The 27,462-nt window shown below is 41.5% G+C and overlaps 1 protein-coding gene and 1 long non-coding RNA gene across 13 annotated transcripts in view; one reads left to right on the top strand and one right to left on the bottom strand.

The window, feature by feature from the left end:
- Positions 1–27,462, top strand: part of KIAA1217 (KIAA1217 ortholog) — a 351,420-nt gene that overhangs the window by 243,316 nt on the left and 80,642 nt on the right. For 10 of the 12 annotated variants that reach the window (XM_017863059.1, XM_017863062.1, XM_017863072.1 and 7 more), the window contains exon 5: positions 471–564. In XM_017863059.1, coding sequence (XP_017718548.1) covers positions 471–564 — 94 coding nt within the window. Of the gene's footprint in view, positions 1–470; positions 565–10,643; positions 10,971–27,462 lie in introns of those variants that run through there. The other 2 variants (XM_017863068.1, XM_017863071.1) reach the window with 1 other exon arrangement.
- On the bottom strand, positions 1,507–27,062 carry LOC108522693 (uncharacterized). The gene is made up of 3 exons (XR_001883576.1): positions 26,923–27,062; positions 19,068–19,140; positions 1,507–1,604 (listed from the first exon to the last, which is right to left on the bottom strand). It is a non-coding gene; the product is annotated as an uncharacterized LOC108522693 (long non-coding RNA).

Here is a 27,462-nt window from a genome sequence, read left to right on the forward strand (position 1 = left end):
AAAAAAAAAAAAAAAAAAAAAGAAAAGAAAAGAAAAGTAAATCTTCTTTCATGTGCATTCATTAGATAAGCAGCAAACCAGGTGTTTGGGAAAAGTAAATAATTAAATATTTAAATATTAACCAAATCTCTTTGAATGTATTGTAAATATTGGAACTTTATTGTTTTTTTTTAAAGCCTTAACTTTCCATACTCGGCATCTTGAAAGAAAGTTCATGCTACCCAATGTTTATGGTAGGGAGCTATCCTGGAGGAACAAGAAAAGGAGAGAAAAGCTGAAGTCATTTTTCTTCTTCTTTTCCTTATTTATAATTGCCTATTTTGTGGTCACATAGCTTTTGACCGGCGTATTGTAGATAGCCTTTGGATTGTGTGTTCATGTTTTTTACCTGATCTTTAAGGGCAGGCTAAGGAAATGGCCAAAGTCAGGCTTCTTTCATCTGCCATAGTTATTGATGTTTTTGATTCCAGGAACATTCAAGACAGATCACTCCTCAAAGTGTACAACAAGGATCCTGCACATGCATTTAATCACACACCAAAAACTATGAATGGAGACCTGAGGGTAAGTGTTTCTGTCCTATTTTTAATTTTATTCAGTGGGTCAAAGCATCCTTCCTCTTGCTTGTACTCCTGATGTAATCACACTCTACAGCTGAGTTTTGGGGGGTTCTCCACACTCATCTCACCTAGTGGATCATTATTTGTTCTTGGTAGAGAAGTAAGATTTCCTGGTTATTTAGGGCAAAGGGATTAAAATAAGGCCGGGCACATCCTAATTTATCTTTAAGCAAGGAGTTATGTCCTTACTTTAAATAAATTCTGAAAATCTTCCTATCAAAGGGTCCCTGGTCCATAATACATTAACCAGCTCAGAAGATCTCTTGCATTTTTTTCCTCCAATTAAAGGAAACCTAACATACAAACAGGCAGACAGCAAGGTGTACAATTGCATGGAAAATCTATTCATATTCTTACATGAGCTCTTCCAAGTCCTAACATTCTAATACAATTTCTCACCTTCTAATTCAGGAGCTACCCAGGAAGAATTTTGTTGTTGTGCTGTCTTAAATATTATCAAATCCTCTCTGAACCATGTTGAGGGCATAATACAAAAATCTGCATGATTTGGGAACTAAAATTCTCTAGATTTAGATTGTCTCAGGAGATTATCCGAACATTCAAAGCACACAGGGATGTTTTGAAGAAAAAAAAAAAAAAAGGAGAAACTGAAAAGGCAGATTTTAAAATCACATTAATGCAGGTCCACTAGAAAGGGATTGAGTTTCTAAAAATAATGCTACATTCCTCTGTAGCAAAACTGGGAGGTAAAAAGATTAGCTTCTCAGCTGCACACCCCCTACACACACACACACACACACACACACACACACACACACACACATTTGGAAGACACTGTGCCATTTTTTCTCATCTTTTCTACAGATTAGCACTTGGCTGGATGTTCGTTTAACTAGAAAAAAAACAAATGATTACCTTTATTGCCAAAGAAACTCAGACACTGTTCTGTCTTGGAGTTGCAGTGTTGTTCCTGAGTGAGGCTGTCTCTGCTTCCTGATAGCACATATTAGTTTCCTGTTGCTGCTGTAATAAATTAGGACAAATTCAGTGGCTTAAAACAACACAGATTTACTGTCTTACAGTTCTAGAGTCTGTAGACTGAAAATCTCTCTGGTCTGACATAAGGGGTCACCAACAGTTATGCATTCTCTTCCGGAAGCCCTAGGGAAAATCCTTTCTTTTTTTCCCACCTTCTAGAGGTCACTGACATTTCTTGGTTTGCTGTCCTCTTCCTCCATCTTCCAACCCAGCAAGATAGCTTCCCTTTGATCCTGCTTCCGTGGTCCGTAGGTAGGTACCAGAGCTGCTGGCACCTACCTACGTCCACTTTTAAGGACACTTGAAGGACCTTGAGCCTACCCAATCCTCCAGAAAAATCTCCCTATTTCAAGGTCAGCTGACCGGCAACCTTGACTCTCCCTTTTCCATATAACCTGATGTAGTCACAGGTTGAGGGGACTAGAATGCAGACATCTTTCAGGGACCACCATTCTGCTTTCCATGTGGGGTAAGTTTAGAACCAGAAAAGAAGCCAGGAGATCTAGCTGAAAGTGCTGGGAGAAGGTCTGTATCCTTCTGGACTGGAATACAAATGACGACATTGTGGGATCAGAGCCTACACTTCTGGAGGGAAGGGCCTCTCACGTACTCAGCTGCTGTTATTTTTGTGTCAGAAATGATGTGTGACTTGAATTGAAAGCTATGTTGCTACTTCAGAAATTCTAGGATTTTGAGGTTTATTTCTCCGGTTAGACTTTATGTGTAAACCAGAGCCACATGGAGACAGATTGAGTCATGCCAGTCGTGAAGCATGGACTAAATATTACAGCACCATTTGCCTTTTCTTACTCTGTTATTCTCTTTCTCGGAGACATTCATCAATGTCTTTGCTCTTTGAATAGCTTTATTTTTTGATATGTCTAGCTTTCACACTGGAGTTCCATGGTGCTGAGAGTTCTGTTCCTGTCACATAGAGCCATTTCCACACAGGTGCCCCAGAATCGCCTCTGATAATCTTGTTTGGGGCTGGAAGGACACCTGTTTTAACCCTCCAGCAGCTCTGGTACCTACTTAAGGACCATCAGTGAGGACTGAGAGAATCAAATATTGACCGTATGAACAAAGCTGATCAGAATGCAGAACATGTGCTATGGGTTTCTGCAGGGTGGTTCTGTTCTTACTTGAAGATGAAATCCTGCTGATCACTTTTTCTGGGTTACCCAGAGCCTACTTTAAGCTCTCGTTTTGTGTGTGTGGGAAACTCAATCGTTGTCCCCAAATGAAGAGACAGTAAATGTTTACCATCTAACCAACAGAAAAGCTTTTGTGTTTCAATGTGGATTACTTAGAAATGCGAAATAGAAAGCGGTTTCAAAGCCAGCTAGGTGTGATCATGCCTGCAGTTTGCAACTTGGTTTCTGTTCACAGATTGCAGGCACTAAAAGGCATGGAATTCAGCTGCCCTCACCTTTTGGCTCTGCAGGTTGGAATTTTTTTTCCTTTTTTGATGAATGTGGCTGCATTGCCATTAAAGGGCAGGAAGCTTTGTTGAGCCCTGCCTCTGGAGCCCAGCTGCACAACCAGCTGCCCATGGTGGAGAACAGAAACAGGGAACAGAGCAAGGATCAATTGTTGTAGACTAAACCACGCTGTAGGGTGGGGTTAGGGAACTCCATCCTCCCGTATGTTTGCAATGTGAGTATGGCCATGAAGGAATTCGATGCTAACTGCTCACACGAGTCAGTCACTGCAGTCCTGCCCCTGATGTCATTAGACCTCATTCCCCAGCCTCCAGAGACAGCCTGGCACAGACCTCCCTGCTGCCTGCTTATGACCAATAAACATGCATGTTATGAAAAACATCGGTTGGAATAAGCAGAGGGGCAACAGTAGTCACACCAGAACTCCTCAGGGGTTTCAGAGACTTTCCTTAAACAATGAATGTAATATCTTGCCTTTGAAAGAAAAGAAAATGTAAAACTCTCCATCTAAAGCAGTCTTCCCAGAGCGGTTTTATGATTAGAAATGTGTTTCTCAGGAAGCGTGCTAGACTAGGCCTCAGAGTGTGCATGAAATGCTGCTTCGTGGGGAAAACGTGTATCTAGATTTTCATCTAGCATCTAGCTGAGCGTTTTTGAGGCTAGTCTGTCTAAGGAGACTTGTGGTTCTCGGCTGGAACTCAGCACACCTGGCTCCTGTTTCTCTGCGCACCACCCTGATCTAATTTAATTGCATGGCTTTTGTTTCCTTACATCAGATAGGAGCTTTGGTAATTCAGTTCCCAAGGGACTGAGCTCACCATATGGAACAGGCCCTTTTGCAAAATTTATATATGTCCTCACAGGGTTTTAAATTCACAAATGTACAACTTGAAGATGGAACCATTCCATTTCATGACTCTCAAAAGTACACGTTTTCCATACCACCTGTTTGTTGAAGGAACTGGACAATTCTTCTGCTTTGAGGGTGATTTGCTAGTCACCAAACCTGATGGCTTTTTCATAGTGTGGAGGCTTCTCCACCTTCTTGTGTGCTTTAAGACAACTTTCCAAGACTCTCTGCTCTCATCATTTAATACTCTCCCTCTTCTCTGCTTCCTTTAATTTCTCTTGCATGTCTTTGATTTTTACTTGCATATAGACAATTGCCAGATTGGCCCTACCCCTTAAATTATTCCCTAATACCCAAGGTAATTGCTGCCTCCCACTCCTCTTCTACTGACCTTTGTGTTTGACACCAGTGAGTGGTCTCCTTAGAAATCACTGGTCTCCATGGCACTGCTGTGTCTAAATTCCTTGTCTGCATTCACAGACACCTCAGCTTCCTTCATTCCCTAACTCTCCTTCCTCTTGCCTGTGTTCAAGCGGCTTCTCTAGTTTGGGGTTTGTTTTGTTTTTATAAATTTGCTCTTTTTTATCTGAACCTTTGCACTTGTGATTGTTATCTTACCACTCGTTTGACTATTACATCGATGCGGATGACCCATGAAGCCATCCATATCCCTAGCTCTGCCATCTCTAGAATTCAAGACCCAAATGTTCAGCTTCTAAGTGTCTTCACATGGAGATGATTTCCACGGTTTCCAATGCATTCTGTAGAAGAAAACATTCCTAATCTTTCTCCCACTCAAGTCTTTATCCTTCTTGATTACCTTTTGAAGAATGGAGGGGTTACGATGGGCTGTGTGTATGTGTGTGCACATGCATGTGTGCCTGTGTGTGTATGCATGCCTATTTTGGGGAATGTGGAAGAAGGGATGTAAAACATTGAATTGTCAATGATTCTTTTGCCTGACCTTTGTTCTTCCAACGCATTCACCTGGTCACCAGAGCTCATCCACTCCCCTCTGCAAGGTCTCTAACAGATGAACCTTCTGCCACTGCCTGTACCAGTATTCTTACAATAGCTAACCTATTTGAGCATTTATTAAGCACTTTTGTGGGTTTTTTTTTTTTTTTTTTTTTTTTTTTGAGAGGGAGTCTCGCTGTGCCGTCCAGGCTGGAGTGCGGTGGTGTGATCTTGGCTCATTGCAACCTCTGCCTCCTGGGTTCAAGCAATTCTCCCACCTCAGCCTACTGAGTAGCTGGGATTACAGGCATGTGCCACCACGCCCAGCTAATTTTGTATTTGTTTTAGTAGAGACGGGGTTTCTCCATGTTGGTCAGGCTGGTCTCAAACTCCTGACTTCAGGTGATCCGTCTGCCTCGGCCTCCCAAAGTGCTGGGATTAGAGGCGTGGACTACCACGCCTGGTCAGTAATTTTAATTATTTAATCCTCAAGATAAACTTTTGAGATGGGTCTTGGTATAAGTCCCCCTATTTACAGATGATGAGACAGCTCCTTGTGTTAAGAGATTTTCCCAAGGCCACACAGCCAGAGTAGCAGAGCAGAGATTTAAACCCAGGCACTGTGGCTGCTGAAATTACAACCTTCATTATTTATCTACTGAATCACCTAACAGTTCTTATTTCCCACATCTCATTCTCCTGTTTTCTTTCTCCAAGTGTCTCAAATTCACTCTCCCTCTCTACATATCTACCTTTCAAAATTCTACTCATCTAACATATTCCAGGACAGTTGTCTAATTCCTTCAGCAAATTGCTGGCATGAAAAAAAAAGTGTGGGAGGGAGCGCAGTTAAGTTTCTCGGGGGCCTTCTGTACCGTAACAAAATGTGGCCTGTGTACCATCTTCAGATTTTGAGAAGAACAAAGCAACTGTAAAAGACATCTTTAAAACTATTTGGGAAATTTGAACATGTGTTAGGAATCAGGAGATATTAAGGGATAGCTGGTAATTCTATTAGGCATAATAATAGGTTAGTGGTTATGTTTTAAAAGATGGAACATACTAAAGTATTTACAGGTTGAATGACATGACAAATGGGACTTGCTTTAAAATACTGCAGCAAACCAAGAAACGAAAAGGTGGAAGTAGATGAAACAATATTGGTAAAATGTTGAAAAATGTCAAAGCTGGATGATGCGGGTACCTTTTGTTGTTTTCTCTACTTTTGTGTTTGAAAATTTTCGTAATCTGTTTGGTTTTGTTTTTCTTTGTTTTGTTTTTGAGACAGAGTCTTGCTCTGTTACCAGGCTGGAGTGCAGTGGCGCGATCTCAGCTCACCGCAACCTCCGCTTCCTGGATTCAAGCAATTCTCCTCTCTTAGCCGCCTGAGTATCTGGGATTACAGGTGCACACCACCACTCCTGACAAAGTTTTGTAGTTTTTACTAGAGACGGGGTTTCACCATGTTGGCCAGGCTGGTCTCGAACTCCTGACCTCAGGTGATCCACCTGCCTCGGCCTCCTAAAGTGATAGGATTACAGGCATGAGCCACCATGCCCAGCCCATAATAAAATCTTTTACAAAATAATAAAAACTTGTTTTTAGAGCCCCAATAAAAGACTACCTACTCCAGGAAGCTTTCGCTAATGCCCTGTCAGAATTCATCTTTCCCTTTTGGGGGCCTGTTGCACATTTGTGTTGTGTTATAATCATTTAAATGTGTGTTCATCCAAAAGACTGTACACTCTTCAAAGGCACAAGCCATATTATGAGATGGGTCATCTTCACATCCCTCCGAAAACCGGTCATGGCATCTTAACCCCTGGTGAGTGCAGAGTAAACACACTTGTTAAACAGGATGCACTGAGTGTCCTACTGATGGTCCTACAAATGCCATATTTTTCATTTTCTGTCATTAATGAGGACCCACTGTAAAAATTTCTCTCTGTTCTCATCACCAGAAATAGTTGTGCTTCTCCTGGTTTATTTTTATCATATGGACACTTTGAATCTTGTAAGTGATCATTTTCCCTCTTTGTGTTGCTACTCTAAAGCTTAGAATTAAATTTGTGGCCCACCCACAGCAAGGGTACAGGCATTTGTGGCGTGCGTTTTGTGTGTTGGCTTCATTCCTGGACTCTCTTTTTAATTTTCCTACTTTCATCTTCCTTTTGTTGCACATTCCACTTTGACTTCTTTTTTCTGTAAAACTGTAAAAATGTATAGGGACTCTATTAATTTCTTGGTGCAATCTATCAGGATATAACTGGTGTTCATTCTCTACCATCGTTGTTCTAGATAGAAGATAGCAAACCTTTTTGTGTCTGCTGAGTAGGCAATGTGTTAAGTACTTTACATATTATTTAAATTAGTCAGTAACTCTGCAAAGTGGGTATACTGACTTCATTTTCACAGGTGATAAGACTGAAGCAAAAGAGGTCTTTCCCAAGGTCACACATCTGATCAGTATCAGACCCTGGATTTGAACTTCTTTCTGCTCCTTGATACAGAGCCCACAGACTCCCTTCCTTGATATTTCCATTTAAGTTTTGCAATTTTGAAATGATGTTCCTACTAAGACTTCAGAACACACAAACTATCCTTTATTAACATTTGTTTCATTTCTTAATTTCATTGTGCATCTATTTCGTGGTATCTTTTTATATTTAATTTTGCGTCATTCTCTCCTCTTCTGAGCATACTATAAAAGATATCCATAAAAAAAAAAAAAAGGAAAGAAAGGAGTGATTTGCCCATTTAGTATGTGTGTCTGCAGTGGCCACCAAACTCAGAGCACTTTTTCTCACAGGGCAGTGTTCTGGTTGAGAAGAAGGGTTTGGGATTCAGGGATTATCAAGTCATCCCATGGTAACAAAAGAGTCCCACAGAAATGGAAGTTTCAGAAAACATGCCTAGCTGATTGTCTATTTAGAGATTGTTCTTGACCCAGCCGTAATATCCCCTTCACTCATGCAATGACAGTGGTACCACTAATATTCCTGGTGTGCTTACTCTGTGCCAGTCACCATACTGAGCAATTTGCTTGTATTTACTGCCATTTGATTTTCACAGCTATACAATGTGAGAGGAGTTCTTATTCTCCTCCTGTTTCAGAAGTGGAAGCTGAGACTTAGAGAGGTCAGCATACTTGCTCAAACTAGCCAGCTAAAGAGAAGTGGAGCTGAATTTAGAGCCAGGCAGGCCAACTCTAGAATTGGCCTTTGTAATCACGCCTGTGGTCACTACCGTCCTTTCTTTCCCACCACTGTCTTCATCAGCACGTCCATGAGTCATCGCCACATGTCCATGGGCCACGCATTTCTGAAGACCTAACCCAGAAGTCACTCTCTTCATCAAGCCTCTCTCACTCTTCTCTTTCCAAACCTCACCACTCACTGTCCCTTCTCGAAACTTCCATAGAACTTCACCTCCCTGCCCTGCTGTCTTTGTGCACTCTCCTTTTCCTGCCTGCACTGAGTTATTGATGCATGTTTCTTTTTTTTTCTTTCACCATTTTATTCTTTTTCTTATGAATGATGTATTTATTTATTTATTTATTTATTTATTTATTTATTTATTTTTTATTATACTTTAAGTTCTAGGGTACATGTACACAATGTGCAGGTTTGTTACATATGTATACATGTGCCATGTTGCTGTGCTGCACCCATTAACTCATCATTTACCTTAGGTATATTTCCTAATGCTATCCCTCCTGCCTCTCCCACCACCCCATGACAGGCCCTGGTGTGTGATGTTCCCCACCCTGTGTCCATTATTCAATTCCCACCTATGAGTGAGAACACATGGTGTTGGTTTTCTGTCCACGCATCTTAAGTGTCTTTCAGCTCTAAGCTTCTCGGGGACAGGGTCTCCATTTCATTCATCTTCATACTCCCTGTGGCTCTCTCGGACAGTGCCCTGCCCTGAGTAGATTCTTATTAAATACCTGGATAGAAAAAGATACTTACTTCAGCCCTTTTCTATCACCAACTTTCAGTTAGTTAGTGCCTTATCTACTAAGAGCAATACAATGATTTGTAAAGGTACATGTTTGAGGCTTATAGCACATTACCTAATTTATCCCAGTATTGGCCACTGACACAAATGAGAAATAAGAATGTCTGCCTTTCCTCAGTCCATCGGTGTAATTTGATAGAAGTTAATAACCCTGGGCTGAGCGCGGTGGCTCACACCTGTAATCGCAGCACTTTGGAAGGCTGAGGCAGGCAGATCACAAGGTCAAGAGATCGAGACCATCCTGGTCAACGTGGTGAAACCCTGTCTCTACTAAAAATACAAAACTTAACTGGGCTTGGTGGTGTGTGCCTGTAGTCCCAGCTACTTGGGAGGCTGAGGCAGGAGAAGCGCTTGAACCCAGGAGGTGGAGATTGCAGTGAGCCGAGATCACACCACTGTACTCCAGCCTGGTGACAGAGTGAGACTCCATCTCAAAAAAACAAACAAACAAAAAAAGTTAATAACCTAAAGTTTAAGAATAACAATAAAGAAAAAACTTCTTTGTCAGATTAAAATAAGTGTTCATCAGAAATACACACTTATCTAACCTTTTTTGTGGGGGGAGGGGCTGGATTTTTCAGGAGTTAAATTCACCTGTGGTAGAAAGTAAGCTAAATCCATAGATAACAAATCTAAATAAGATAGATCTGATTTCGCTGTGTTTATAATTCACTAGGATAAATCTTGCTTTTATTTTGCTTTATTTTTATTTTATTTTGAAGACAGGGTCTTGCTCTGTCACCCAGATTGGAGTGCAGTGGCACAATCATGGCTCACTGCACCCTCAGCCTCCCTGACTCAAGTGATCCTCCCTGCTCAGCCTCCTGATTAGCTGGAACTACAGACCCACACCACCACACTTGGCTAATTTTCTGAATTCTTTGTAGAGACAGAGTCTCCCTATGTTGCCCAGGCTGGCTTTGAACTCCTGGGCTCCAGGGATCCTCCCTCCATGGCCTTCCAAAGTGCTGGGATTATAGGCATGAGCCACTGTGCCTGGCCCCTTGCTTTTAGATGGAGTTGATAGTCAGTATTTCAAATATCTCTAAACTTATAACGTAAGGGTGATGACTTTAGAACAGTTAACCTAACTTCATTACTGTAAGCATTTACTTATTCACTCAATCAGCCATAGTGAGTCAGATCCTTCCTCTGGTCTCAGCTCTCATGCAAGATCCTGAAGATATATTGGCAAAAAGCAATAATGATACGGACAATAATCAATTAACTCAATAATCAATAATGATACGGATGTCTATAATTTTTCACATCAGTTCAAGCTAGATGAAATCCTTGCCTGTGTTCTATAATTCGCTGGAGTTAACACTGTGGAACTCATTTATAAGTGATATACGTAATGATATCTTTTTTATACTGTGCTTTTCTGGGAGGCAAAAAAGATGTTTCTGTTATGATTGATAAGGAAGGACTCTTACGGAAATGATTAGCTAGGCAAACACATTTGAATACAGTGGCTATCCAGAACATGGGAGGTATTTTCTTGCTCCTTCTCTGCTTCCAGTTATAAAGTCGTATTTTTCAAGAAGCACGAAAAGGTAATATATGCACATCTGATATGCAACTTCCAAGTGATACAAATCTCATCTTTCCTGCTGCGTAGCTGCTTGCTTTTCCTTGTACTATTTTTTTTTTATTTTTTGTCATTGAGAGGTTATGACAACATGAGCCATATTGTATTTATAAACATCACGTGTTTCCTTGATATGGCTTGCAGTTTCTGCCAGACAGAACACATGGAAGAAACATTTCTCGTTAGCTCAGCATTGGTTTTAGTTATGCTGATTTCCGGGACAGGAAAAATGCCTTCCTACTCAGAATTAACTTTCATAGAGTAGAAACAAAACCTCTGAATGTCCGTGAAATAGTTTTAACAAGAGTGGATACTGCTCCTTTAAACCACATATTTTGACTAAAAGCTTCCTTCTGTAAAAAACCCAAGGCTTGCATTTAGTCACCATGAAGACAGGCAAAGCTGAAAGCATTGGAGAGAGGGGTGGTTTCGAGGTCTCTGTGAGTCTAGAAAGTTTCTTCTAGAAAAGAAAGGCTCACGGAAAATGTAAGGTAAGAACTGTGCCTTTATGATAAGATATTATCTTTAGAATTTTTTTTTCCATGCTCTGGCACATTTATCTTTCATTAACTTGTCTTCTGTATTCAAGTTCAATGCAATAGGAAATTGGAATTTTAGGTTTTATTTTAACTTCTTGCACACTGCTTAGAAGAAAACCTCTCTTTGTTATTGACATTATGCTGTTTTTTTGAAATCCACTTAAATTAAACTGGGCTGTCTTCAATCTATAAATCTTGTGGTCTTGTTTCTGGCTAACCTTATAATTTGGAAAAGGATTTAAAATGCCAACATAGTTTGCTTTTACAGGTCTTGTTGATTTATGTGCTCTGTGACAATTTTCAGTGTTTTCATGAAGATGTTGACTTACATACAGTGTCTGAGGCAAAGTCGATAATTTGAAGGCATGGTACAAACGAGGAGGGAAATTCATATGTGTCCTTTAACATTCCAGGGAAAAATTATTTGGTATTTTGTTCTTGTGAAAATCACTTTAAATTGTAAAATAAAATAGCCTTTATTCTGGTCTTGAAAATAATTTAAAGAAATAGCAGTTTAATCTGTATGAAATCACATTTAAAACTTCTACAGTTTTTAAATAACAAGCTTGATATAACAAGTTTATATCAGGTTTAGTGATTGCCTGAGAAAGTCTTTGACAGAAATCATGTTTACTTGAGATAACTATTCTGTCAACTCTTAACAATAATTCAGTCACAATATTTTTGCATTGATTTCCTTTAAAGGAATTTAATAGGAGCAATGTCCTTTTAAATTAGTCTGTTTCCTTTCAAAAGTACATGTGTTCGTGAATTTGCTTATTCATATGTCTGTGGGTATCTTTATCCCAGTTTACAGATGAGTTAATATACATGAGAAGTTGTAATCCAATGTGGTTTACATAATATCTATTATTTTATTTAGTCATCATCATAACCCTGTGGAATAGGTATTATTACACCCATTTTAAGTTTGGAAAACCAAGGCTTAGAGAGGAACAAGATCAAAATTACACACTTGTAAGTAGCAGAGCTGGGGTTTAAATCCAGGCTGTCTTCCTTGTTTTTAAGTCCTGAACAGCACAGCCTTAATAGTAGCTGAGAGCTTCAGATCTAATGTTTATGCGGCTTCAGGATAAACTATTTTGTATTTTTCTGGAATTTTATTTTATTTTAGATCTGTAGCATCCAAAACCTAGTATCACACTGGTTGTTTATCCAGGGACCTGGTTACAACTTACTCAGAGCATAAAGAAAACAGTGAACATCAGATAGTGTAGAGATAGAGAAAAGCACTTTGGATAAACGACTCTTTCCTCTTTACTACACAGACCTTTCCTGTTTTCTTCTTTGCTTCATGTGCTGTGTTGCTCATAAAAAAGGTTTCCATAGGACAGAGCAGGGAGCTTGTTTGGGAGCTTGATTTGGGAGCTAGAAAGTATCTTTGAATGGAGACTGGCTAACTGTGCCTGCCCACTGCCCTTCAGTCTGCTCGCAGAGCTCTCAGGAGGGGGCCAGGAAGAATGTTAAGGCTGAAGGTGGAGGGTTCTGAAGTTAGGGCAGCTGGCTCAGCTGCCTGAGAGCCCAAACTTCACCTTCAACATTGCTCTTCCCACCTCCTCCTGAAGAGTGAGACATCAACACAGCAGCAAAAATATCCTGGTGATTTGTGATGCAAAGTAATTACTGCTAACAGCATCAACAGGGGATGCAGCTGCTCCCAACACAGGCTTCAGGATCAAGGCTTCCAGCCCCAGTTCAGCCTAAAATCCAGGACTGGCTACACAACCAACGCAACTCCAAGTTGATAGGAGCAGATCCTTCCTTCTCCCCAGCAGGTACTAGGGTTAGCTCCCAAAGAGTTCGAGTCGTTACTGGCTGGAGTGCACATGAGAGGTTTTTGCCACATCCCTCTGCCCTTTGATATCCAAACCGCATCCCTTTTCTTTGCTCTTATAAGTATAGGTGTTGGCGGAAATTGCCTTTGACTGGGGATATATGTCCTTGCATTTTCAAGTTGCATCCCTTGTACCTGCGTATTTTTCACTTGCTGGGGTTTGTTTTTCTGTGTTCTTTGTGGGCGCTCAGCAAGGCATCCCAGACCATACTAGGCTGCTCTCTACCACATCAGCCTAGGCTCCCTGGGTCCCAGACCCTACCCCTGAGAGGCTTCCAGGGGACCGTTTTTCTCTTGATGCTTTTTCCAACATTTCTCAAATGAGCATGTGTTACTTTTATATAAATTTGGGGTAGGGAGAATAACACGCTAATCTTTTAAAAGAAAAAAGTGCTTTTAAGATACATTTGCCTACTGGTAACACATTTTCTTCTGTCCTACTTTTTCTTATGGAGCAGGTGATCTCTGCTTACTTGTGATTTGCAGAAGTCATAGATACTCTGTCTGCTTTTGAGGAACTAGAGCTGGCTACCGCAGATTTGTAATTGAGAAGACAAACCTGACCTGCATCACCAGTGCTCCCTCAAGAAACAGCCCTGAAACTAATAATAATTTTTTAAAAGACACTTAATGGGTACAGAAAAATCATTTAGAAAGAATGAATGAGACCTAGTATTTGCTAGCACAACAGAATGCCTATAGTCAAAAATAATTTAATTGTACATTTTAAAATAACTAAAAGAGTATAACTGCCAGGTGATGTGGCTCACACCTGTAATCCCAGCACTTTGGGAGGCCAAGGCGGGCGGATCACAAGGTCAGGAGATCTAGACCATCTTGGCTAATGCGGTGAAACCCCGTCCCTACTAAAACTACAAAAAAAAAAAAATTAGCCGGGCAAGGTAGCGGGCGCCTGTAGTCCCAGCTACTCGGGAGGCTGAGGCAGGAGAATGGCGTGAACCCAGGAGACGGAGTTTGCAGTGAGCCGAGATTGTGCCACTGCACTCCAGCCTGGGCAACAGAGGAAGACTCTGTCTCAAAAAAAAAAGAAGTATAACCAGAATGGTTGTAACACAAAGGATGAATGCTTGAGGTGGCAGACTCCCCATTTACCCTGATGCGATTATACACATTGCATGCTGTATCAAAATATCTCATGTAGCCCACAAATACATACACCTACTATGTTGGCACAAAAATTAAAAATGAAAACAAGAAAGAAAGAGGCCTGACGTATTTGGAGTCATAGGGCTTTAGAAATAGAAAGAAGGTGTTAGGCATCATCTTTTGTAACCCATTGCCCTATAACTTGAGACCCAGGAGGCCCAGAGTGGTTGGAGTGACATGGTCAAGATCACAAAATAAAGAAGTGGCCAAAATAGGGCTGGATCTCAAGTCACTGTTCCCAAGACCAGACCCTTGTCTCTATGCAGTGCCATTTTAGCCTGTTCCCTGCTTTTGTTCTCACCCCTCTGGATCTTACAAGATTTGTCTTCTTGATTGATTTAGAAAAACACTATCTATTTGACTTCTCTTAGCCATCTTTTGTGGTCGCTGAGTCTAGCCAGCTTTCGCTTATCCTCTAGAAAGCAGGACACCTCTCTCTCTCTCTTCTGGATTATCTTACTAAAAGAGAACCAGAAATCCTGCAGTTAGGCCAGAGCTGATTAATTGGAAATGCCTGAGCCTGGACTAAAAATAAATGGATTTTAAACTAACCAGATTTAGATTATCCAGTATTTTTTATGGAAGGAGAATAGGCCATCATGTCAACTGAAAAATAGCAGCTGTTTCAAATTATGAGCTACTTTGAATAAAATAATATTGGCTCAACAAGGTTGTACAGTATTATGGCATTATTTTAAAAAACAGCCTCTTTGCTGTGGCAAATAGCTCCTGCAGTTATGCTATTTGAAACATTAATGCATGACTCCTCACATTACTTTCAAAGTTGTCCATTGCTTGGAACCAGTGATTTTAGGTGGCAACTAGAAAAACACTTCGTAAATGGTAATAATTATATGATGTTGTTTTGAATGAATGTTGGAAAGACTGGTAGCACAAAGAACTTGAGAGTTAATATTCATTAATTCCTTAAGTCACAACTATAATTCTTAGTCACAACTAAGGAGAAAAAAGTCAATTTAAAACTGACTTAAAGAAAATTATTAAATGAGTACTAGTACAGCTGATATAAAGATAGAGCCAAAGTGGTGATGGTATCTTGTTACTGTGTGAAGTGTAAAAACCACGGCTTTAAGATGAAGCTCAAATTGAGGGTTCAAGGAAGGGACAGGGTAAAACTTGATTTAAAAGCATACAATTGGCAAAAATAAATAAATAAATAGATTGGATGTCCAAATGAATTCTAATTCTTCTCTAAGAGTTCTCAGGACCATCAGCATGTTACTATTTGGGAGAAAAAAAAAGAGCTACTCATTAAATAGGTTTTTGAGCAGATTTATTTATTTAAGGTCTCTCCAGATAAAAGGTGTTACTACCTAGCTTTTCATTTAAGCTAGAGGACCTCTTTCCATTATGCAGGCAGCACTAACTCACTCCATATTCCTGAAACAGAAAATATGTTTGACTTAGTTGATCGACACATGTATTTGATTTCTTTCCTTTTCTTCTTTTCTTGTGACATCAAAAGTCGTGCTTTGCCTTGTTCTGATTTCGTTCTTTGAACCTGTTCCTTTTCATGCACCCTTGACAGAGTAGGAAGAGTTCCAAAGAAAAACACAAACAACAAAGGAATCATAGCAATGCCAACAATGGGGCAATTCAGAAATAGCAGGGGCCTGATCTCAGCACCTCTAAAGCATAGGATTGGTGGTCAGGGTCTGATAGCTTCGTCTAGAATGAGCTTTTAGTACCAGTCCTTGCAGTCACTTGCAAGGAAGGAAGACACGGAATAGAATATTTTGTAGATGGTTGACCCCTTGCAATAGGGACTGAGGGATCATGATGGATACATCATGGATGGAAATCCACAAAGTGGAAACCGTTTTTGCTTGCTTTTAAAAGCAAGTCTAAAAATATAGTTTCTAGCAGCTGTGTAACTGCAAAAAAAAAAAAAAAATGTCTGCTCCGCTGCAGCACAACTTACTCACCAGATATCTGCAGGGTTCAGATCTTAATGCTTCAGAAATTTGTTGCAGATTTTACTGTATATATTTAGACCAAGTAGCCTATTAGCTTGCAATCTGAGAGAACCTCTGCATTTTCATGAAAATGAGAAATGTGGCACTGTTGGCAACCTCGGGCTATAATTATGTTAATCTGACCATTTTAAGACTGAAATATGTTGTTTTAAAATGTTTCTGTATTTTTATTATTCGTAACAATGATCTGAAGAAATTCACTGAAATGCTAATAAGTTTCTATTCAGTGTCACTTTGAGACTAGAGCATAAAAATGAGTCAGATGTGGAATTTTGATATTTTAATTTTGGCACAGAATTTTATCGACAGATATGTACTCATATACATAGAGTATCTTAATATAAAAACTACCCAAATATAATTTTATATTTTAAATATAGATACAGTGAGTATATGTGCAAAGCTGTCTCGGCAGATATGTGCAATAACAAAACATCTCTACATTTGCATTAAATTCCCAATTTTTGCTATGCCAAAATTAATTTTGAGCATTATTACAAGATAAATGTTTTTCTATCAAGAACCATGCTAAAGCACCCAGCTCCCTGTTTTTAATATAAATGTGGGACAGGACTAGAATGGATAATGTAGTTGAAATTCCGAGAGCCTCTGAACACATATCTTGAGTTAATTAGTTCAGTTTCCTCTTCACCAGTCAAAGCTTGCATCCTGGCCACAGACAAGTAATGACACGGATGCTCCTTTCATTCACAAAAGAGATGTTCTCCCAGGTGGTAAGATGGGAAGGAAAAGAGAATGATCCAATGCCAAGATGTGGGTAATCACCCATCTCACAGTGATTATAGATAATTGCAATTTGAGTCTATTTGTTGTTGTAACACTACGAAATGGATTGGGAGTCTTTTATATAGCCTGATCTGGGTTCAGAATGATCAATTAATTTGGGAATAGGAATGAGGAAAAGTACTGTTTTTTTTGTTGTTGTTGTTTTGTTTTGTTTTTTTTTTTTTTTTTGAGACAAGAGTCTCCCTCTATCACCCAGACTGGAGTGCAGTGGTGCAGTGGTTCACTGCAACCTCCGCCTCCCGAGCTCAAGTGATCCTCCCTGCTTAGTCTCCCAAGTTGCTGGGACTAGAGGTGCATGCCACCCCACCAGGCTAATTTTTCTATTTTTTGTAGAGATAGGGTTTCACCATGTTGCCCAGGCTTGTTGCGAACTCCCGAGCTCAAGCAATCCACCAGCCTCAGCCTCCCAAAGCGCTGGGACTACAGGCATGAGCCACCATGTCCAGCCTGGACCATTTTCTCAAATATGATGTCTTTGAAATGTAATACAGTGTGATGTTCTTACATTGGCTGCATCCAGAGTCCTCATTCTTTTGCCAGTTCTTGTACTTCAAAAATGAATGTGTCATTCATTTCATCCATCTGTGAATATATTTAAGTGAGCATTTTCCATTTTATTCATTTTCTTCTGCCTCACAGCTCACTGAGTAGACCCCTGAATGTTTGCTGGTGATATTAATAATCATGCGTGCACAGTGACACAACAGTGATGGAACTCATTAGCTATTCACAGCACCAGAAGAGAAAGTACAAGAAAGTTTTACTGAACCAACTAAGGAGCTGAATCAGAGGCTCAGAGAAGTTCAGTGTGAGGACTACAGTCACAGTTATGAGACCATAGCCAAGAAGAGATTCCCAGCAGGGAGAAACCAAGCCTTTTGAGTCATAATCCGGTGCTCGCTCCACCACACCCCACTGCCTTCCTCAAGATGATGGTGTGGAGGAGTACTGATTGACGAGGAGGATTAAACCTTTCTTTTTTTTTTTTTTTTTTTGAGACAGAGTCTCACTCTGTCGCCCAGGCTGGAGTGCAATGGCGTGATCTCAGCTCACTACAACCTCTGCCTCCCAGGTTCAAGTGATTCGCCTGCCTCAGCCTCCCTAGTAGCTGGGATTACAGACACCCGCCACCAAACCCAGCTAATTTGTGTGTTTTTGGTAGAGTCGGGGTTTTACTATGTTGGCCAGGCTGGTCTCGAATTCCTAACCTCAAATGATCCTCCTGCCTGGGCCTCCTGAAGTGCTGGGATTACAGGCGTGAGTCACTGTGCCCAACCAATTAAACCCTTTTTAATTAAAAAAAAAAATTGGCATCACTTCTCGGCCGTTTGGCTAAGATCATGTGTAAAAAAAAAAAAAAAGGAAACTAATTTGTATACTTCAGTGCATTGGAGGAAAGGTCATCGAAATGGCCCCGGTGTCTTGCTGCCCTAATTTAAAGAAATCCTCTCTATTTATTGTCGCTTATCTTCCTGTCCTCTGTGGGAGAAATGTTGCTCTAACGTTGCTTTTCAGAAAAGTAAAGACAATGCAAAAAAACACAAAGGGCTGGGGAGGTTGGGTTGGGCACTGGTAGAAGATAAGCTACCTTTGTTTCAGCCTGGAGCTTGATTCTTTTTGAAGTGAGTTGAAAGCTCTTGGTGCTAATCAAGAACTTTTTTGGGGGGTGGGGATGGGGGGACAGGATTGTATTCTGTCACCCAGGCTGCAGTGCAGTGGTATAATCATAGCTCACTGCAGCCTTGAACTTCTGGGCTCAAGCCATCCTCCCACCTCGGCCTTCGAGTAGCCAGGGTACAGGCATGCACCACCATGCCTGGCTAATTTTTAAAATTTAAATTTTGCAGAGACAGGGTCTTGCTATGTTGCCCAGGCTGGTCTCAAACTCCTGGCTTCAAGCCATCCTCCCGCCTTGGACTCCCAAAGTGCTAAGGTTATAGGTGTGAGCCACCGTGCTCGGCCCTAATCATGAACTTTGAAAAGTGCTCCGTAGATTACAAAGCATTTTCTTCACTTGCCTTACATCCTGTGTGGGAGGGAAGTCTTTCCTTCCTGGAGGCAATGGGTAAGAAGAGCAACTAGACAGTGTGTAGCTCCTTACTCTCTGTGGGCATTTCATCATATGAAGCATGACTTACTGACTTGCTGTCCGTTCTGTCCATGAGCTACTCAGTGTCAGGAGTACAGGGCTTGACTTAAACGTAGGGATACTCAAAGGCCCACCTGGCAGTTTGTTATTGGGACACAGGGAAGCAGATCGTGTCGCTGAAGAGGAGGCTCCTGTCGGTGTCAGTACCTGGTGGGGAAGAAGAGATTGGTCAATATTTGGCTACACTCCTTCAGCTGTTGGTGCAGCAAAAGGCATAGCAGGGTGTGGGCAGAGATGCCTGCCAAGCCCAGCCTCAGGGCATGTACAACTCCCAAACTGGTTGTCTTTAAGGCTGTTATTTATCCAAATAAGGAGAAGCAGTGGTTTTGCTGACCATCTCAGATTTCCAAGCCATGTTCCCTGGCTGACTGACTGACTTGCTATTTGAACTGAAAACACGAAGGTATTCCTTTGAAATGGAGCAGTCTTGTGGGGCTCGTGGGTACCCTGGAGTCATTACTTGGAAGTTTTTTTGGTTCCCCACATTTGTAGATAACATGAACATGGGTTGGTCTATTTGACCCGTCTCTTGTGACTCTTGCAACACTCGATACAGATGGACCTGATTTGGGACAGAAATAATACTCATTTTTAGAGGTTCTTGAACCACTGCCCTCCTTTGAAGAGGATTCAAAGGTCAGAGCTCCACACTGATTTCTTAACACTAGAATGCAAGATTATTCTAGCACTTCATAGATCCTGGCCCTGTTATCTGACTTCACGTAAGATATTTGAAGTCTCTGAGCCCAGTTTGTTCATCTGTGAAATGGGAATTATAATGTATCTGATGGAAATGAGATGAGAATTAAATGAGGTAATTTTGGAAAGCATTGGTAAATAGGAAGTTACCCAAAATATTCATTTTCTTCCCTATTTCCATCTTCTCTTGGCAGATTTAGTTGACAATATTTATAATAGAGAAATTCTAGACAATTGTGATTGCTATCCAAAGGATTTAACCAAGCTCACGGTAGAATGGAGATTGTGATGTGAACGTTCAGTGACCCTGTATTACCACGTCCCTCTACTCACTAAAGCAGTGGTTCTCAAAGAGCACTCCCTGGACCAGCAGGTCACTATCACCTGGGGACTTGTTAGAAATACAGATTCCTCGGCACCACCTGAGACCTACTGAATCAGACACAGTGGATGTTAGACCCGGTAATCTGATTTACCAAACTTTCCAGGTGATTCTGATGCCCACCGTCTGACAGCTGGAGAACCACTGTCTGAGAGTAACTCACTTGTTGGGTCAGAAGTCTAGCCATTCACCCAGGGCACCTGGACTTTCCTATCCCTTATCCTTGACCATGCCTTTGTTCCTGCCTGGAACACCTAAGAAAGGGACCTCTTTCTTACCTACTGAAATTCTACTCATCATTCATGAACCCACTCTCACCTCTTCAGAAAGGTGTTCCTCGGCCACCCCAACCATAAGAATCTCATTCTTCAATGAACTACCAGAGTGTTTGTCTGCTGTACTCGTCTGACACTTGGCAAAGTTATTCTTGCTTTGTCATATTTTAATGTTCATGCACATGTCTTATTTTTCCTACTAGAACATAAGTTCTTCAAAGGTAGAAATCATGTCTTACAGATCCCTTTTCCCTCATCAGTCTTAACGCTGGGCTTTGTATATAGGTAGCTACTCAGTAAATATATGGATCCACAGAATCTCATCATTGGAATGGGCCTTAGAGAAAATCTACATGAGATTTCTTATTTACAGATAAAGAAAGGGATGTTGGCCAGGCGTGATGGTTGATGCCTGTGATCCTAGCACTCTGGGATGCCTAGGCAAGAAGATTTCTTGAGACTAGAAGTTTGAGGCCAGCCTGGGCAATGTAGTGAGATCTCAGCTCTACAAAAAAAAAAAATTTTAATTAGCTAGGTGTGGTAGTGCACACCTGTAATCCTACCTATTCAGGAGGCTGAGTTGGGAGGATCACTTGAACGGAGGAGTTCCAGGCTTCAGTGAGCTATGATCACACCACTGCACTACACCTGAGTAACAGAATAAGACCCTGTCTCTTTAAAACTAAAAAAAGTGAAAAGAAAGAAAACAATATTAACACCTGGACCAGAATGCTGGTTCCGGGATTCCCCATTTGGTGTTCTTCCCCCATCACCCTGCTGCGCCGACTGCGGGGAAACGCACCTGGGGGCTCTCAGAGCCACTGGCCTGGCCCCCAAACTAGCAGGTGCTCTCGTGTTCTCTGTCACAGACTCCAACTAAACCCAAGGAAAGCAGATGGGTTTTCAAAGCTATTGTCATCTAATTTATAAACCTAGAACCTCTTAGATTTTTTCATAACTAATGAAAACTGGGAAAGTACACATTTTTCATTCATAAGCCTATAAAATTGTATAACAAATGGCATCAACTCCTAGCCTTACACGCGAGAATTTCCCCAGTTCACACACTCAGAACACCTAGGATACCCATGGAACTTCTTTTATTTTTGAATAAAAGTTCACAGTGGGGCATTCACAGTGGAGGAGGCGGCTCCTCTGAACCCAGGAAGAATTGGCACGAGGGCTGTTTTAATCTGGGTCCCCATCATTGTTTTTTTCATGTTTATTTTGAGTAAAAATTGAACCTGGCAGATCTATGAATTATTGTCTTGTAGTGTTACCCTCTGGGACTGTTCCCTCAGACAATCCTTTCTTCTCTTGACACATGGGCTGATGTTGTTCGGCTGAGGATCAGAATAATGGCACAACTAAAACACCTTTCATCAGAAGTCATCCGTAACACATCCTTTAATATTTGCTCCACAGACACAGCTCACCTTGTGCTGTTTTTTCTTTTGCTTGGTAATAGAACCTACACAAATCCTACTGAGATCAATATGAACACAGCAGAATGCAGGCAATGGAATGTGGTTCCTGTAGAAGGGCTAAGATGGTAACCTAGGTCCACAGAGTTGGTTTCAGAAAAGCTGTGATCTAAGAAGGAGGAGCAGTGAAGGGAGACATGAGACAGGCCTGAAGGGGTTAAACCTACTAGGGAGCAATTGGTAGTGAGAAGCTGAGACCACATGAGGCCATGAGAAAGGAGTTATTACAGAAACAGACATCCTGGGATTTGAGTAGCTCCATTGTGAGAAGACATTGACAGACCACGAATAAATGGCCATATGGTTTCCAAGTTGACATCTGCCATTCCCCAATGTGTTTACCACCATTTACTCTCATGGGCTCTGAAAACCATCTATCTTTTAAACTGCAATTGTATAGCATGAAATTCTACATAGATCAACATCGATTCATTGTTTAAGTTTAGGTATATCATATCTTCAAACTAAAATATATATACATTTTAGTTCTCATGTTCTAACCATCCTAAAGCTATATAACACTCTACCTAGCTGTTTTCATATCTATCCTTTAAACTGCAGTTGTAGAGCATAACATTCTGTTTTTTTTGGTGGGGTAGGGTGGGGGGAGACAGAGTCTTGCTGTGTTGCCCAGGCTGGAGTACAGCAGTGTAATCTTGGCTCACTGCAACCTCCACCTCCCAGGTTCAAGCAATTCTCCTGCCTCAGCCTTCCGAATAGCTAGGATTACTGATGTGTGCTACCATGCCCAGCTAATTTTTGTATTTTTAGTGGAGATGTGGTTTCACCATGTTGGCCAGGCTGGTCTCAAACTCCTGGCCTCAGGTGATCTGCCCACCTCGGCCTCCCAAAGTGCTGGGATTACAGATGTGAGCCACTGCACCCAGCTGTATAGCATAAAATTCTACACAGATCAGCATCACCTCATTGTGTAAATTTAGGTATGTTAATATCATCAAGCTAAAATATGTATATGTTTTAATTCTCATGTTGTAATCATCCTAAAGTTATATAATGCTCTAGCTAGCTATTTTTGTTCACAATATAATCAATTTGGTCAGTCTCTCCAGTGAAAAGAAAAAAGGGCATAGAGTGCAGCGATGGAGACCCTGTACCTCTGTGGGCGGTGCATGCATCTCTGAGGGGCGTGGTCCTGGGAATGTCACCCCGTAATAGAATTAGGGTTAAAACGGTAAGGGATTTTAATCAGCTAAGGCTCAGATATTTTATTTTATAAATAATCTGGTGCCTGTGACTGATGATGACCTTGTGCATGTGTCTGTGTGTACATACACATATATGTATGTGTATACGTATATATAACTTATATGATATGGGGATATCTATATAGTACTGAGTGATGTATAATATAGATAGGTATATATAAGTATAATATATACAAGCATATATACTGATATGTCTTAGTTAAATATAACTAATATATAACTAATTATATAACTTACTCATTTTGAGGCAAGTAGATAAAACCTAATTGTAAGTCAAGAGAGGCTCTAAATCATTAAAGCTGAAGCCCATTGAGATGCCCCAGTGATTCTTTTCCTTTGCTGTGAAAATCTGGACTGGTGAATGGAATGAGGTACTTCTCAGACAGACTTGTTCGTGTTTCACACCAAGGCCAGAAATCAAATAAGGAATCCATCAGTGATCATGCATGGGTAGGCATGAGGAGCATCGTCCTTTGCAGAATAGCTCGCAGTGTGCTGAAGTGCACAGCAGGTCACACGCAAACAACCGAGGAAGCTGGGGTTCTTGCTGCTTCACTGCTTAGCAGCTATGGGAAGCTGGGTGAGGTTCTTAACTCCCTGCACTTCTGTTTCCTAACCATTCAAAAAGACGTAGGATACCTGTCCTATGTCTGTCACTGAGTTCTGGAGCCCATGAAATGTCACAATTGAGAGCCCTTTGTAAACTGCAAACTGCTGTGTGACTATTGGAGTGTTTGTGGGTGGGGTATGGTGAGCACGGGGATTTAAAAATCCCTTGTTAGAATATGAAGTGTCACAAGCAAATAAAGCAGTATATCCTATATGGCAACATGTGGTTGACAAGTTAAACAGGAGTTTCAAGAACTGTCATAAAGAGAAAAATAAAGTCTAAGGCACTAAAAAATTGTAGTTGGGTGCTGTAGATAACTTACTAGTATCCAATCTAGAAAACATTGAAAGGGAGTTGTGCATAAAAGAACAAGGTCCGTCCAGGAAATGGGTGGATGTGCAGAGATGGAGATAAGAGAAGGAGTTATTTGTACCATCTGTTGCAAGTGGTATAAAGAAGATATCATTTTACAAACTGTAACTGTTTTCGGTACAAAAGAAGGTTGTCCTTGGCCTAGAGAACACAGGAGTAGCCCAGCAGAAGACTGAGTATCAGTGAGAAGGACATTTTTCTTTTATCCATCCTACAGCACTGCACAGTTATTGATTGTGGCTTGGAAGCGAAATGATTTATTTAACATTACTTCTTTATTCTGTTCCTGATTGAGATCTTTAATCACTGTTGGACCCAGGACTGGTCAGCCAGGTCTGGCCACTGGAGGGCTCAGTAGAGTTCCTGTGTCAAAAGATTTATAGAAATAACGCTCATCTTAAATATAGCCATAAGCTAACCGCTGACTGGACCATCTCTTTCCTGGGAATTAAATAATTTTGGCAGCAGTCTGTCTGTCTGCCTCATGTCTGGAAGACATTCCATTTACAATCAAATGAAACAATAGGCTAACTAAAACCTTACAAATGGCATTCTTCCCAATTTTACCAATGCAAACAAGATGAATTTGAAATTTTTTCAACGTAATAATCCCTTCCCTTTGTAATATCATCTTCATATCTATAGGTACAGTTTAGATTTTCTTTGAGCAAATGTAATTTTTTAAAAGGCAATGAAGAAATGAATATGAAAGGGAAAATAGGAAGGAATATGTGTCACAATACTATTGGCTTTACCAGAGCATAAAAATTATTTCCTGTTGAGGTAATCCTGAATATTTCCTAGCATGTCCATTCTTAACACTGACTCAGAAAGAATACATTGCTTCCACTTTGCTTTTAGGCCTAGTCAATGAAAGGAAGAGGGAAAATGAAGAAATGAAGAGTAGGACACTTTATACGCTGGTGGGAAGAGTAATGTGGCAATGGCTGTAATGTCCCAAGGTAGAGCAGGCAGAGAAGGGTCTGGTGAAGTCATCAAACCGAAGCGTGGGGGTGTTCATGGTTGCACACACTCATACTGAACCAAACTTTGTGGTGAGTTGGCCTGAACGAGCCCTTCTCTGGAGAATGTGCCTTCCACTGAGATTAAGCCACTGGGTCCTAGATGGCACCAGGACACCAGAATATTGTTTAGGAAATTGGCTTGTCTGGTTCATTAGCGGATACTCTGGGGCCTTTGGAGATTGAGCTCCACCTCTCTCTTGGGTGAACTCCGTGCTTGCTAAAGAGCATTTAACTCATCCTGATTCACCGCAGGATTGGGCTGGCTTTCAAACTCCTGACGGTGAATTACTGCTCTGGTAATGACGAATCCATGCGCGCATGCTACAGACAGTGCCCTGGAGCATTTTGAAAGTGAAAGGAAATTGCTGTGAACCTGGCAGGAAGGAAGGGAAGGGAGAAGTAAACCAGACTTCTCGCATTGAACCCACCGACTCTCATTGTAACAGGGTCAACAGAAGCCACCTCTCTCTAGCGTAATGAACAAGGTTTCTTGTGGTTTTTTGTTTTGTTGCCTTTTTTTTTTTGAGACAGGATCTCACTCTGTCACCCAGGCTGGAGTGCAGTGGTGTGATCTTGGCTCGCTGTAGCCTCTTAACCTCCCAGGCTCAAGTGATCCTCCCACCTCGGCCTCCCAAGTAGCTAGGAACACAGGCATGCACCAGTATGCCCAGCTAAGTTTTTACTCTTTGTACAGATTTGGCCTCCCTATGTTGCCCAAGCTGGTCTCAAACTCCTGGGCTTGGGGAATCCTCCTGCTTCCACATCCCAAAGTGCTAGGATTACAGGTGTGAGCCACATAGCACCTAGCCCATAGCAGATATGGGATAACATGTTGAACATGGCATGACTTTCTTAGCCAAGCAGCAGAGAGACAGAGAGAGTTCACTGCTTTGTTTCCTGGGGAACAGCCTGACCCCAGACCCTTCACAAACAGTCACTGGAACAAGCAACCCTGCCCGTAATAAGCAGGTAAAGAAGAATTATAAGAGCCGTGTCTGTTAGTACACCTCACGCCATAAAACAGGGTCTTTGGGGGATGTGATAGGGGCAGCATCGCGGCGTAATCAGATAAGGGGGACCACCCCTCCATCCCCCTTCCTGGAAAGTATGTGCTTGACCGAAGACACAAAACCTGCCTAATGTGTACCAGATTCATCAGAAACTGATAGTGTGTGCCTCCCATACTCTGGTGAGAAATAACAAACCCTTGCTGATTAGATTAAAAATCAAAACAAGAGCTTCCACATTCCTTCTACTGTTTTCCGACCTCTTAGGTGGCATCTGTTACAACCACTGCACCCAAATATCGTTCCTAGTGAGACATCTTAGGAGGGTGGCAATGTTACGTGCTCCATTTGCCCCCTTCTTTAATAACCACAAAGTGATTTGATGGCAGTAAACAGTTTTTTTAGAAAGCCTGCAAAGGACTGGATTTGAACTTGAAAGACGTCATGGAATTCTTTTGGTCAGCAAGAACAACCTCTAAAAGCCTTAAAATGTTTTTAAAATGCACAGGCTGCCCAGAGTGTGGTAGTCGGGTGTGGCGTGAAGCCAGTGGGGCTTCCAGCCCAGTGTGTGGAGTTCCTTGTCACCGTATTCCCACTTGGATAGCTTTCGGTTCCACCCAGTCCCCAAGGGCCCAGAAAACATGATGGTGATCAGAGCCAGCCTGTGAGCGCAGGAGGTGCTTCCTTTCTCCCCAACCTTTTGCTAGCAATGCATTAATTCCCGTCCTCTGCTGAGAGCTGCACAAGTCACTTTGTGTTGTGGACACGCACCTTCTTGTACCTGTTTCCCTGGAAGAGACCGGCTGTGCTGACAGCGGTTGTACCCAGAGGTCTCTGGGGATCACCTACCTCTCGTCCTTCATCTTGTTTAGGGTGGGGCAGAAGGGCTCTGGTTTCCTTTCCAGAATCCCCTCTGCACAGCCACGGTTTTGCCCTCTCTATCTTTTTCCTTCTCATTTCAGATGTATTTTCCAGGGTGATTGCAGTTCCTTGCCCGGCTCTATGTAGGACTGATTAATGGCTGCTACCCAAAGTTCAGCTTGGTAAAACAGGGCTGGTTAATTAATAGACAGCCTCCTTATCTCCCTCATGTTTTCCCTCTGGTATTAAACCAGGGGAAGAGGCTTATGTTTCCTTCAGCTGTCAATTCCCAGACTTCAAAAGTCTGGCAGCAAACTGGGTGTTGGGTGCTGGTCTAGGTTTAAGTAGCACCTTTAAGTCAACAGAAAACTGATGTGAAAGTTGGTTCCTCTGGATTGAATATGTTGGGTTTTCTGACAGTTTCATTTCTCGGTGGCTGGTTGTTTGCCCTTTTTAATGATCCTGTTTGCCTTCGGTGAAATATATTTTGTAATATTTCCTTTGCTGTTAACCCATTTACCTAGGCCG

This window comes from Rhinopithecus bieti, unplaced genomic scaffold (genome assembly GCF_001698545.2).
Source record: "Rhinopithecus bieti isolate Rb0 unplaced genomic scaffold, ASM169854v2 scaffold_66718, whole genome shotgun sequence".
In the NCBI taxonomy this organism is placed as follows: Eukaryota; Metazoa; Chordata; class Mammalia; order Primates; family Cercopithecidae; genus Rhinopithecus; species Rhinopithecus bieti.